Here is a 12,219-nt window from a genome sequence, read left to right as displayed (position 1 = left end):
ATGAATTATGGATGAGTGTGGTGCTGATGGTGGTAAGACTGGTCATTGTCTCATAGATGACATGAGAGAGGATAACAAGAGAACAGGCCTGAGTGTTGTATGGTATGTATAGCCATGGATCAATAGTGTGTGTGTGTGTGTGTGTGCGTGCGCACAATAGCTATATAATTAGCTCAGGCAGACCTGTATTAGTTTTTTGACATGGCAGTGTTGGAGCGCGTGAACAAACAGGGTTTAATATATCCATCTATAAGGTGCTGCCCAAGGAGCAATCCTCTAAGGATCTGAGATGGCCAGAATACCACAATAGTGAAATACTTTTTTTCATAATGCTGTGTAGCCTAGATTATGGATATTCTTTCATGATGGTTTTTTCCAAATAGTAAACAAACATGCACCATTCCGCAGGTTCAGGGTTAAAGGGCGGGATAATCAATGGTTTTCTTCTGAGCTGTCTTGTATTATTCACGACCGTAATCTAGCCTGGGCTAAAGCAAGGAAATCTTGTTCTGATGCTGATTGGCTTATTTTTAGGCAGTTAAGAAACAAGTGTTCTTTTCTTCTCAGGAAGGCCAAGTCTGAATATTTTATGTCTGTTACCACTGATAACCTGAATGACCCTAGAAAGTTTTGGAATGCTATTAAGTCTATGTCTGGTAACAGTAATGTTAATGAATTACCGTCATGTGTTTTGAAGGACTCTGTTGCTATATATGACAAAACTGAAATGCTGAATTGTTTCAATGAGCACTTTGTATCATCTGGTAGGCTGTTTGATTCAGTGTCCTCTGTCTCTGTACAACCCTGTGTGGATGAACCAGTGTCCTCTGTCTCTGTACAACCCTTTGTGGATGAACCAGTGAGAGCTGGTCAAACTTTTAGTTTTCTGCCATTCTCAGTGCAGGTGGTACATAAAGCCCTGAAATCCTTAGATCAAAGAAAGCCTGCAGGTCCTGATCTTTGGATCCCTGCTTTTTAAATCTGGCAGCTGATTTCATAGCTGAACCACTTACATATCTGTTCAATCTAACCCTGGAATGTAATGAAATTCCAAAGATCTGGAAGTCAGCATTTGTCCTACCACTTTTAAAAGGGGGGAGATCCAACTCTTTTAAATAATTATAGGCCAATCTCAAAGCTGTCACCCCTGGTGAAAATACTTGAAACCCTTGTAAGTGAACAGCTAAAAGAGTTTTTATTTACTAACTCTATTTTATCAATGTATCAATCGGGCTTCAGGAAGAAGCATAGCACAATTACAGCAGCCATGAAGGTTTTAAATGATATCACTGAAGCCCTTGACAAAAAACAGCACTGTGTCTCACTTTTTATTGATCTCTCTAAGGCTTTTGATACAGTTGATCATGCTATACTAAGGCAGAGATTGTTGAGTGTAGGTCTTTCGGAGCATGCAGTTGCATGGTTTGCTAACTATCTGTCTGATAGAACTCAGTGCACTCAATTTGATGGGCTTATGTCTGTTAAATTGTCTGTCCTGAATGGTGTGCCCCCAGGGCTCTGTACTTGGTCCTCTCTTATTCACTATTTATATTAATGATTTAGACAAAAATGTCCAAAATGCACAACTTCATTTTTATGCTGATGATACTGTTATTTACTGTTGTGCCTCATCTCTTACAAAAGCTTTCCAGAACTTGCAAACTGCTTTTTATACTGTTCAACATACCTTGTGTCAATTGAAGCTTATCCTCAATACTGACAAAACTAAACTAATGGTGTTTTCTAATGCAAGAAATAGACCTCTGAACCTTTCACCTGTTACTACCTGTCAGGGGCAAGGAGATTGAGGTTGTAACCTCATATAAATATCTTGGAATTCTAATTGATGACGGCCTCTCTTTTAAATTGCATATTCAACAACTTACAAAAAAATTGAAGCTGAAATTGGGATTTTATTTTAGGAATAAGGCCTGTTTTTCTTTTGAAGCCAGAAGGAGGCTAGTATCAGCTACATTTATGCCTTTACTAGACTATGGGGATATTTTATATATGAATGCTTCCGCTCAGTGTTTGAGATCAATTGACACTCTTTATCATGGTACTTTGAGATTTATTTTAAACTGCAAAACCCTTACGCACCACTGTACTTTGTATACCAGGGTTGGCTGGCCTTCTCTAGTCACTCGTAGGCTCAGTCACTGGTATACTTTTATTTACAAAGCCATTTTGGGTTTACTACCTTTTTATTTGGGCATTTTTATTGTTCAGAAATGTGGTGGGTACTCTCTTCGTTCACTGGACTTTATCCTGCTAACTGTTCCAAATGTCCGAACTGAATTTGGTAAAAGGTATTTTATGTACTCTGCGCCATCGTCTTAGAACACCTTACAAAATAATTTTAAACTGGAAGAACTTGTCCCGATTGGTGTTTTTAAATCTCTGATGAAGGATTTTGAGGCTGATTCCCTGACCTGTCAATGTTTTTAATTTGCTGTTTTTGATATTGTTATACTCTTGTGAATTCATGAATGGTTTTTACTAGATTACTTGTAGTTTTTCATGTTGTCTGTCTGTAATTTTTTGTAATGACTTGGTGCTGCCTATCTTGGCCAGGACGCTCTTGAAAAAGAGATTTTAAATCTCAATGAGCCCTTCCTGGTTAAATAAAGGTTAAATAAATAAAAATAAAATTATCAAGCTCCATTGAGACTGTAAAGAGATGATTGACAAATAACAACCCATATTGTACATCCTCAGATTGCTATGCTATCTCAGATTGCGGTATGCTGTGCCTTTGTGTGTAATGTAATGGCTCCTCTTCCTCCAGACGGTCGGATAGTATTAGTGTCTATGCTAGTCAGTCAGTCAGGCTGGCTGGAGTCTCTCTGCAATAGAGATGTTATAAAAGCCCCACAATTACCGTCCTGAAAGCTGTCCTTCCTCAGCTCCCACTCCCAGCCAAGTCCCTCTGGACCCCATCTCTGACACCCCGTTACGACGGCCCCCTCTATGTGTGCCCAAAACACACCCTCCTCTCTCCTCTCAGGAAGGCCGATGGGAACATTTCAAAATTGGACATCTCTAAATGTTCTGTGAACTTTCCTTTGCCCCCCTTCATTCCCTTCCCTTTCATCTCTCCCATCCCACTCACTCTGGCCACGACAGGCTTAGACACAGAGTGCACTTCTAACAGACAAAACCCAGGACAAATAACCCTCTGATGGTCCCCGGGACTGTTTAGGAGGGGAAATAATCTCTCTTACAGGAGGTTTTGATCAAATCTCCACCGTGCGTATCAAAAGACAAGGCGGCGCTGTGAAATGGTCCACAGTCCTGAACTTGTGTTCTTTCTTTCTCTCCTCTCTCCTTCTCTCTCTCTCCTCTCTCTCTCTCTGTCATCTGTTCTAAAACAGCCTCTTTCATGGTCCCCTATACTAATGCAGCTCTGAGGATATTATCATTCCGAATAACACTGATTTGCCTCCTAGCATGTACTGCTATGCATAACACAAGACACAACACTGTTATCAGTTCAGTACAATGGAGAGCCCAGCGCTCACCATTTCTAAAACAATGTACTGGTATCATTTTTTAAAATATTTAGTTTCACTCATGCATGTGATATTTTATTTGATGTCCGCATTGGAAGGGGACAAAATGGAGTGGGGCGGCAGGTAGCTTAGTGGTTAAGAGCGTTGTGCCAGTAACCGAAAGGTCGCTGGTTCTAATCCCCGAGCCGACTAGGTGAAAAATCTGTCGATGTGCCCTTGAGCAAGGCACTTAACCCTAATTGCTCATGTAAGTCGCTCTGGATAAGAGCGTCTGCTAAATGACTAAAAATGTAAATGTAAGGCTCATCTGTAGACACCTCCTGTTATGAGATGTGTTTGGGGATGGGAATTCTGTTGATGCAGTATTGTGTATCTCTCATTAAATCAAATCAAATGCTATTTGTCACATGCTTCGTAAACAACAGGTGTAGACTTAACAGTGAAATGCTTACTTCCCAACAATGCACAGAGAGGAAAAAAAAGAAATAGTAGAAAAATAACGAGGAATAAATAGAAAAATAATAACCAGGAATAAATCCACGATGAGGAATGATAACGTAGCTATATACACGGGAATCATTACCCAGTTGATGTGCAGGGGTACGAGGTCATTCAGGTAGATATGTACACTGAACAAAAATATAAACTGTAAAGTGTTGGTCCCATGTTTCATGAGCTGAAATAAAATATCCCAGACATTTTCCATATGCACAAAACGTATTTCTCTCAAAATTTGTGCACAAATTTGTTTACATCCCTGTTAGAGACCATTTCTCCTTTGCCAAGATAATCCATCTATGTAAATGGTAGATTATCAGACACTCAAGATGGTCTGATTTCATTATTACTGAAACAGGATACAAGTGGAAAATATAAAGATCCAGTCCGTTTAAAAAATTGGAGGCCCCTTACACTTCAGTGTTGTGATGCAAAAATTCTAGCAAAATGTATAGCGCATAGAATTAAAAAGGTATTGTCGGACATTATTCATTCTAATCAGACAGGTTTTTTACATGGACGATACATTGGAGATAATAAAGGCAAGTACTGGAAACAATAGAACACTATGAAAAATCAGGGAAACCAGGCCTGCTATTCATAGTAGACTTTGAAAAGGCATTTGATAAAGTACGACTGGGGTTTATATATAAATGCCTGGAGCATTTCCATTTTGGAGAATCTCTTTTATAAAATGGGTTAAAATCATGTATAGTAACCCTAGGTGTAAAATAGTAAATAATGGCTATTTCTCCGAAAGTTTTAAACTGTCAAGAGGAGTGAAACAAGGTTGTCCTTCCCCCCTTATTATGGCCATCGAAATGTTAGCTATTAAAATCAGATCCAACAATAATATCAAGGGATTAGAAATCCAGGGCTTAAAAACAAAGGTGTCATTGTACGCTGATGATTCATGTTTTCTTTTAAATCCACAACTTGAATCCCTCCACAGCCTCATAGAGGATCTAGATACATTTTCTAACCTCTCTGGATTACAATCAAATTATGATAAATGTACTATATTACGTATTGGATCACAAAAAATAAAATTTTTACATTACCATGTAGTTTACCAATAAAATGGTCTGATGGTGATGTGGATATACTCGGAATACATATCCCAAATGAAAGAAATGATCTCACTCCAATACATTTTAATAGAAAGTTAGCAAAAATAGATAAATCTTGCTACCATGGAAAGGTGAATACCTGTCAATTTGTGGAAAAACCACCCTGATTTAACTCTTTAGTATTATCCCAGTTTACCTATTTTGTTATGGTCTTGCCTACGCCTAGCAAACAGTTTTTTTAATTTAAATTGAACAGGCCTATTTATATCATGAATATGAATTCGGAGGACAGAAATTATTAAATATTAACTCATTAGACCTATCACTAAAAGCTTCAGTCATACAAAAGTTATACTTAAATCTGAACTGGTTCTCTAGAAAATTAGTAAGATTGTCTCACCCAATGTTCAAGAATGGCCTTCTTCCCTTTATTCAGATTACAACCTCTCACTTTAAGTTATTTGAAAAGGAAATAATCTCCCAAATATCACTATTTCTAAAACAAGCCATAGAAAGTTGGTTGCAATTTCAATTTAATCCTCCAGAAACTACAGAACAAATAATGCAACAAATATTGTGATTAAACTCAAATATACTAATTGATAAAAACCATTATCTTGTCTGTCGGCACTGCTTTAAAGAACATAATTGGTTAAAGAAAATTGTGATAAATAAAAAAGTATACCAGTTTCATTTAAGGACCAAAGGATTGACAGCCGTCCCATATAGATTGCAAAATAGATGGGAAGAGATTTTTGACGTACTGATTCCATGGCATAGTGTTTATGAACTGATGCGCAAAACAACGCCGGATTCAAATCATATAATTTTTCAATTTAAACTGTTATATAAAATTCTTGCTACCAATATAATGTTATTTATATGGGGGATACAATCTTCCCAGCTCTGCAGATTTTGCTGCGAAGAGACAGAATCATTAGATCATTTGTTTTGTTACTGTCCATTTGTAGCTTGTTTTTGGACACAGGTCCAGGAATGGCAAGAGGATTGCAATATTTACCTGGAGCTAACCCTGCAGATAGCACTACTGGGTGATCTGAAAAGTCATAGTCAATCGATCAATAATATAATAATACTTTTAGCAAAAATGTTTATTTTCAATTTACAATCTGTAGAAAAACAATGAGAATAGAAGGGTTCAGAACTTTTGTAAAACATCACAGTACAGTTGAAAAATATATGGCAAATAGAAATCCAATATGGATGGTGTTAAGAGATAGATGGGTGGTGTTGAATGGAGTTGAAGGATGGGACTAATAACAAGATAACTAATGCAAAGCATACTGTGTCCATAATAAGTATATAGGTTATAGGTTGAGAGCTTTTGTGAAAGGACAAAGAATGCTGAGTTGCATCCAAAGAACACCATACCTACTGTGAAGCATGGGGGTAGAAACATCATGCTTTGGGGCTGTTTTTCTGCAAAGGGACCAGGACGACTGATCCGTGTAAAGGAAAGAATGGGGCCATGTATCGTGAGATTTTGAGTGAAAACCTCCTTCCATCAGCAAGGGCATTGAAGATGAAACGTGGCTGGGTCTTTCAGCATGACAATGATCCCAAACACACCGCCCGGGCAACAAAGGAGTGGCTTCGTAAGAAGCATTTCAAGGTCCTGGAGTGGCCTAGCCAGTCTCCAGAGCTCAACCCAATAGAAAATCTTTGGGAGTTGAAAGTCCATGTTGCCCAGCGACAGCCCCAAAACATCACTGCTCTAGAGGAGATCTGCATGGAGGAATGGGCCAAAATACCAGCAACAGTGTGTGAAAACCTTGTGAAGACTTACAGAAAACATTTGACCTGTGTCATTGCCAACAAAGGGTATAACAAAGTATTGAGAAACGTTTGTTATTGACCAAATACTTATTTTCCACCATAATTTGCAAATTCGTTAAAAATCCTACAATGTGATTCTCTCATTTTGTCTGTCATAGTTGACGTGTACCTATGATGAAAATTACAGGCCTCTCTCATCTTAAGTGGGAGAACTTGCACAATTGGTGGCTGACTAAATACTTTTTTCCCCCACTGTACATCTGCAGAGTCAGAAAAGTGAGTTTGCGCTCAGTCACACAATGGGCTGATGAGAAATCTGTAGAACCTGTTAGCAGAGGACTCCCAGCCTCAGCGGACACACGCCAGATATAAAGCTCTTAAGGACCCTATTAGCTGTCAGATAGCAGTCGGCCCTAGGTAGCCTACAACACCCTGAAATAATCAAACTGTCGATAGCCAAAATTCTACATACATTAATTTTGTCGAGCAGAAACAGCACATCATGAAAATAACTACAGCAATAATAACTAACTTCAGTAGAAATAGACAGCATACATATTCCAATTGAAAGTTTTATTTGGAATCTGGTCATTACAAAGTAGCAGGAATAACAGTCGGGCCAAGCTGCAAATTACATTCTGAAGGCTTAATGTGAAGACTATCCAGCATTTTTCAGCCTTGGTCACGATCCAGTCAATTATTCCTGAGAAACTAAGTAAGCGAATTGGATACCAAACATCTCAATTTGAGAGTCTCAGCCAGACAAGGAACCATAAATTACCTCAGAGGAGACTTCACACCTTTGGCTCCAGCACTAGGGATCTAAGGAGAGGCTGTTCGGTACAGGTTTACTGACCTCATAGGATACAACATTAACAGAGGTCTGAGCTGTGTCTCCTGGAGAGTAGCGGGTGTTGGATAAGACCACTCTGCCTCGTTCATAGCTGTTATGGTTCTGAAAAATAAAGCTGAATGGAGGTAGAGCAGGGAAGATGGTGGGGCTAACAGTCTGCTTAATTGCGTCACCTGGCTCCGCGATCTCAGGGACCACTTTTTTCTGCTTGATCCAGGGGACCTGTGCTTGCTGCTCGATCTTGGGGACCACTTTCTGCTTGATCCAGGGGACCAGTGCTTGCTGCTCAATCTCTGGGATCGGTTCTTGCTGCTCGATCTCGGGGACCACTTTTTTCTGCTTGATCCAGGGGACCTGTGCTTGCTGCTCGATGTTGGGGACCACTTTCTGCTTGATCCAGGGGACCAGTGCTTGCTGCTCGATCTCTGGGACCACTTTTTTCTGCTTGATCCAGGGGACCTGTGCTTGCTGCTCGATCTTGGGGACCACTTTCTGCTTGATCCAGGGGACCTGTGCTTGCTGCTCGATGTTGGGGACCACTTTTTTCTGCTTGATCCAGGGGACCTGTGCTTGCTGCTCGATGTTGGGGACCACTTTTTTCTGCTTGATCCAGGGGACCTGTGCTTGCTGCTCGATCTCTGGGACCACTTTTTTCTGCTTGATCCAGGGGACCTGTGCTTGCTGCTCGATCTTGGGGACCACTTTCTGCTTGATCCAGGGGACCTGTGCTTGCTGCTCGATGTTGGGGACCACTTTCTGCTTGATCCAGGGGACCACTTTTTTCTGCTTGATCCAGGGGACCTGTGCTTGCTGCTCGATCTTGGGGACCACTTTTTTCTGCTTGATCCAGGGGACCTGTGCTTGCTGCTGGATGTTGGGGACCACTTTCTGCTTGATCCAGGGGACCACTTTTTTCTGCTTGATCCAGGGGACCTGTGCTTGCTGCTCGATCTCTGGGACCACTTTTTTCTGCTTGATCCAGGGGACCTGTGCTTGCTGCTCGATCTTGGGGACCACTTTCTGCTTGATCCAGGGGACCAGTGCTTGCTGCTCAATCTCTGGGACCTGCTCGATCTCTGGGACCGGTTCTTGCTGCTCGATCTCGGGGACCTGTGCTTGCGGCTCGATCTCGGGGACCACTTTTTTCTGCTTGATCCAGGGGACCAGTGCTTGCTGCTCAATCTCTGGGATCTGTTCTTGCTGCTCGATCTCGGGGACCACTTTTTTCTGCTTGATCCAGGGGACCTGTGCTTGCTGCGCGATCTTGGGGACCACTTTCTGCTTGATCCAGGGGACCAGTGCTTGCTGCTCAATCTCTGGGACCTGCTCGATCTCTGGGACCGGTTCTTGCTGCTCGATCTCGGGGACCTGGTTGAGCTCTGGGACCTGCGCTTGCTGCTCGATCTCGGGGACCTGTGCTTGCTGCTCGATCTCGGGGACCACTTTTTTCTGCTTGATCCAGGGGACCTGTGCGATCTCGGGGACCATTTTCTTCTGCTTGATCCGGGGGACCTGTGCGATCTCGGGGACCTGTTTTTTCTGCTTGATCCAGGGGGCCTGTTCTGGCTGCTCAGTGAAAGAGGGGGACGTTATCCCCTTACTTTGCTGGTTGCCAGTGGGCAGGGTAATGGAGGAATCTGCTGAAACCCATACCCAATACCCCTGTGTCCTGCCTTGCACATGTCCTGCTACCTCAGGAGCACTGGATCTGTTGGTGATCTGTGGGAGTGTCATGCCACTGGGGACTTGTTCTGGCTGCGCCAAGTGCCACCATGACTGTGGAATACCCTTTACTGGTGTGGTTCTGGAGGGAATCTTTGGGAGCTTCTGGCTGCTGGGAGCTTGTTGTGGCTGCTCAGGGACAGAGGGAGACTTCTTCCCAGGAACTTGCTCGTTGCCTTTGGACTGGGGAAATGTGGTGGCTGGGTTAGGCTTGACTAACACCCAATTCTTAGCGTTGCGGTTCACTGGTCTTTGTAAATTAGGGAGGTTGTTCAGCTGAGAGGACATTTTGCCTGGCTCCTGGGTGTTGTCAGAGCCAGTGCTTGGATGGGAGGGAGTAATGCTAAACCAGTTGGGCTCATACCCCTTGTTGGACACATAGTAGGTGGGGTAGTAAGCCTGCTGCATGTCTTCACCAGACTGCTGGCCTTGTTCACGCTGACCAGATACAACACTGGTGGATGGTCCCTCTTCACTGGGCTGGTAGCTGGCATGCCCAAGGACAGAACCATACTTGCCAGACGAACTGCCACGAGGGGATAGCACACCTCCATATGGATAGCCATAGCCTAAAGAATAAAATAGGGTTAGATAATATTTACAAAAGTATACTATAACCTTCCTGTATTATACTTTAAATGTTTGTTCTACTCAGCCATTTCATTTGTTCATATTCTTTACTGTTATTATGACTCATTGATGGGGAGTTGTCAAGAAGGAACATGCAAGCACGCATTTCATTGGACAATATCCTGTACATACAACTTAAATACATGAGGGCTGAATTTTAATACCAACCAAAGTCATGCTAGTCTTAAACAAAATGTCTTACCTCTTTGGGCAAGAAAAACATTACTTCCTCCAGAAAGTAGACAACAGAGCCAAGAGACCCTGAAAAGCAAGACAAAATGATTAGTTAAGGGCCAGTGCAACATTACAACTAATTGAAGAGAACCCATGTTTCTTACCTTAAAGCAAGTCCAAGAGCCATAGCAGTCAGAGCATCTGCAGAGCCCAGTAGAAATCCCCAGTAACTATGGCGTGGTGACAGACAGCCTGCTAACACCTTCCTGCTTTAACTGTGAGTGTGCTGCTCTCTCCTTATATTGGCACCTTGACTCTCCTAGGTTTCAATTAGAGACAGCTGGTGGCAATCAGTGACCTAATCACTCAAACTCAGGTGTAGCAATTATACAATATTGCTCCATTCTGGGCCCTAGCCCCTTCCCCTAGGCACTTCATGTAGATCTGAAAGAATTGGATAGATATGGTAGTGTCCACCCAGCTGATTATTTTGTCATCTTGCTTATACCTATCCAATCCTTTCAGATCTAAACAAGTGTCTAGTGCTAAGGGTTGGTTCTGGATGGGGCCTTTGCTACTAATTTAAGTTGTTAACTTTCAATAAGTCTAGCTTGCAAAGGTATGAAGACACACATTTTGCACCAACCACAGTGCACTACAATCATATTGAAGCACATAATTTCTAATGAGCAAGTTCCTGAATGTCTGCATAAACACCTGAACAAAAACAGTAGATGAGAACTGAAGGAAGAGATTAATCATAACCACCTGAACAAAAACAGTAGGTGAGAAATGAAGGAAGAGCTGAATCATAACCACCTGAACAAAACCAGTAGATGAGAAATGAAGGAAGGGCTGAATCATAACCACCTGAACAAAAACAGTAGGTGAGAAATGAAGGAAGAGCTGAAAATGAGGTGTATCCGGAACTACACTATTTATGCAACATTTTGCAACACTATGAAACAACATGCAACACTTTTGAAGAGGTTGAATTTGCCTGTCCCTTTTCCATTTCAGATTTTAGACCGTAAGAATGGCGAGATCGAGGAGCTGAAGACCATGTACAGAGCCAAGCAGAAGGAATCGGAGGAGAGTGTGCGCAAGCTGGAGAAGAAAGGTCAGAGGTTGTGGAGTCATGGTGGGGGTCGAGCCTGGAGGCAGACTCAAGGGGATGTTTACACCAGTGTGTCTCTGCACACTCAGAGTAAAATCCCATTTTAAACGCAGTGTTACTGTTACAGGGGGAGACCCCACTGGTGTGGCGCGATGCTACCCAGCTGTGCTCCTTCTAACAGCACGTTTATGAGACCCACTGATATTTCACACTTGTCATAAACATCATCTTTAGTGACGGTGCATGTTGTACAGTACGCTTCCAACACAGAGCTATTTAGTTGCAGACGTTCTCTATACTCAGCTTTAACCCAGACACAATATGGGAGATTGGAGATATTCTTAGTGCTGACATACAATATAAAACAACAATGACGAGGCCAACAAAGCATGCTGAACACAGAACTTAGTTGAAGTAGTGTGAAAGAAACAAACGTTTATTGGTGTGTGTGTGTATGTGTGTGTCTCTGTCTACATTTGTGTAGGCCCTGAGGCAGGGCCTTACTGAGTTCTCTGTCTGTGTGTATGTGTTGTTTTTCCATCCATAGTTCAAAGCGTGGTGCGCGAGTCCCAGGTCATCTGCGAGAGCAAAGAGAAGCAGATCGGTGAGCTGAAGAAGATGTCAGATCAGAGCACCGACTCCCTGAAAAACGAGTGGGAGAAAAAGGTAAAGGAAAGTTGAAGGGCTGAACTGGATTTCCAACCAGCCCTAGCTCCTACGCAATCCTGAGCCTGAGGAAGGCTGCTATAGAAGGATTTGAAAGGGCGGAATCTGGGCAGACCTCAACCAAGCCAGGCTCACTGTAGAGCTGGGAAATCTTTATTCTAGATTCTAGATTCTTTATTC

The 12,219-nt window shown here is 42.2% G+C and overlaps 2 protein-coding genes and 1 non-coding gene across 9 annotated transcripts in view; 1 reads left to right on the top strand and 2 right to left on the bottom strand.

The window, feature by feature from the left end:
- Positions 1-12,219, top strand: part of LOC121557119 (centrosomal protein of 112 kDa) — a 120,314-nt gene that overhangs the window by 25,488 nt on the left and 82,607 nt on the right. For both annotated transcript variants that reach the window (XM_045213720.1, XM_045213721.1), the window contains 2 exons: positions 11,277-11,376; positions 11,921-12,039. In XM_045213720.1, the coding sequence (XP_045069655.1) occupies positions 11,277-11,376; positions 11,921-12,039 (219 nt within the window). The remainder of the gene's footprint in view (positions 1-11,276; positions 11,377-11,920; positions 12,040-12,219) is intronic.
- On the bottom strand, positions 7,432-10,008 carry LOC123481095 (putative uncharacterized protein DDB_G0271606). 6 transcript variants are annotated; one of them, XM_045213723.1, is made up of 2 exons: positions 8,208-10,008; positions 7,432-8,102 (listed from the first exon to the last, which is right to left on the bottom strand). In XM_045213723.1, the coding sequence occupies exons 1-2, from the start codon at positions 9,858-9,860 to the stop codon at positions 7,692-7,694; spliced, it is 2,064 nt and encodes a 687-aa protein (XP_045069658.1). In that variant the 5' UTR covers positions 9,861-10,008; the 3' UTR covers positions 7,432-7,691. The 6 variants fall into 6 exon arrangements, with proteins under 6 accessions (XP_045069658.1, XP_045069659.1, XP_045069662.1 ...); XM_045213724.1 differs by having other exon boundaries at positions 7,432-8,240; positions 8,349-10,008; XM_045213727.1 differs by having other exon boundaries at positions 7,432-8,258; positions 8,604-10,008.
- On the bottom strand, positions 10,004-10,511 carry LOC121557106. The gene is made up of 3 exons (XR_006658295.1): positions 10,421-10,511; positions 10,285-10,343; positions 10,004-10,021 (listed from the first exon to the last, which is right to left on the bottom strand). It is a non-coding gene; the product is annotated as an uncharacterized LOC121557106 (transcript).

Source organism: Coregonus clupeaformis, unplaced genomic scaffold, assembly GCF_020615455.1.
Source record: "Coregonus clupeaformis isolate EN_2021a unplaced genomic scaffold, ASM2061545v1 scaf0145, whole genome shotgun sequence".
Classification (NCBI taxonomy): domain Eukaryota; kingdom Metazoa; phylum Chordata; class Actinopteri; order Salmoniformes; family Salmonidae; genus Coregonus; species Coregonus clupeaformis.
Note: the sequence above shows the minus strand (reverse complement) of the source record. Positions and strands in the feature narration are given on the sequence as shown.

Excerpts from the sequence above, each read along its gene's own strand:
- LOC123481095 (XM_045213722.1), bottom strand. The coding sequence starts at position 9,860 with ATGCAGCAGGCTTACTACCCCACCTACTATGTGTCCAACAAGGGGTAT. Across the intron at positions 9,099-9,143 it reads AGATCGAGCAGCAAGCACAG|GTCCCCGAGATCGAGCAGCA; the intron begins GTCCCCGAGATC and ends GAGCTCAACCAG.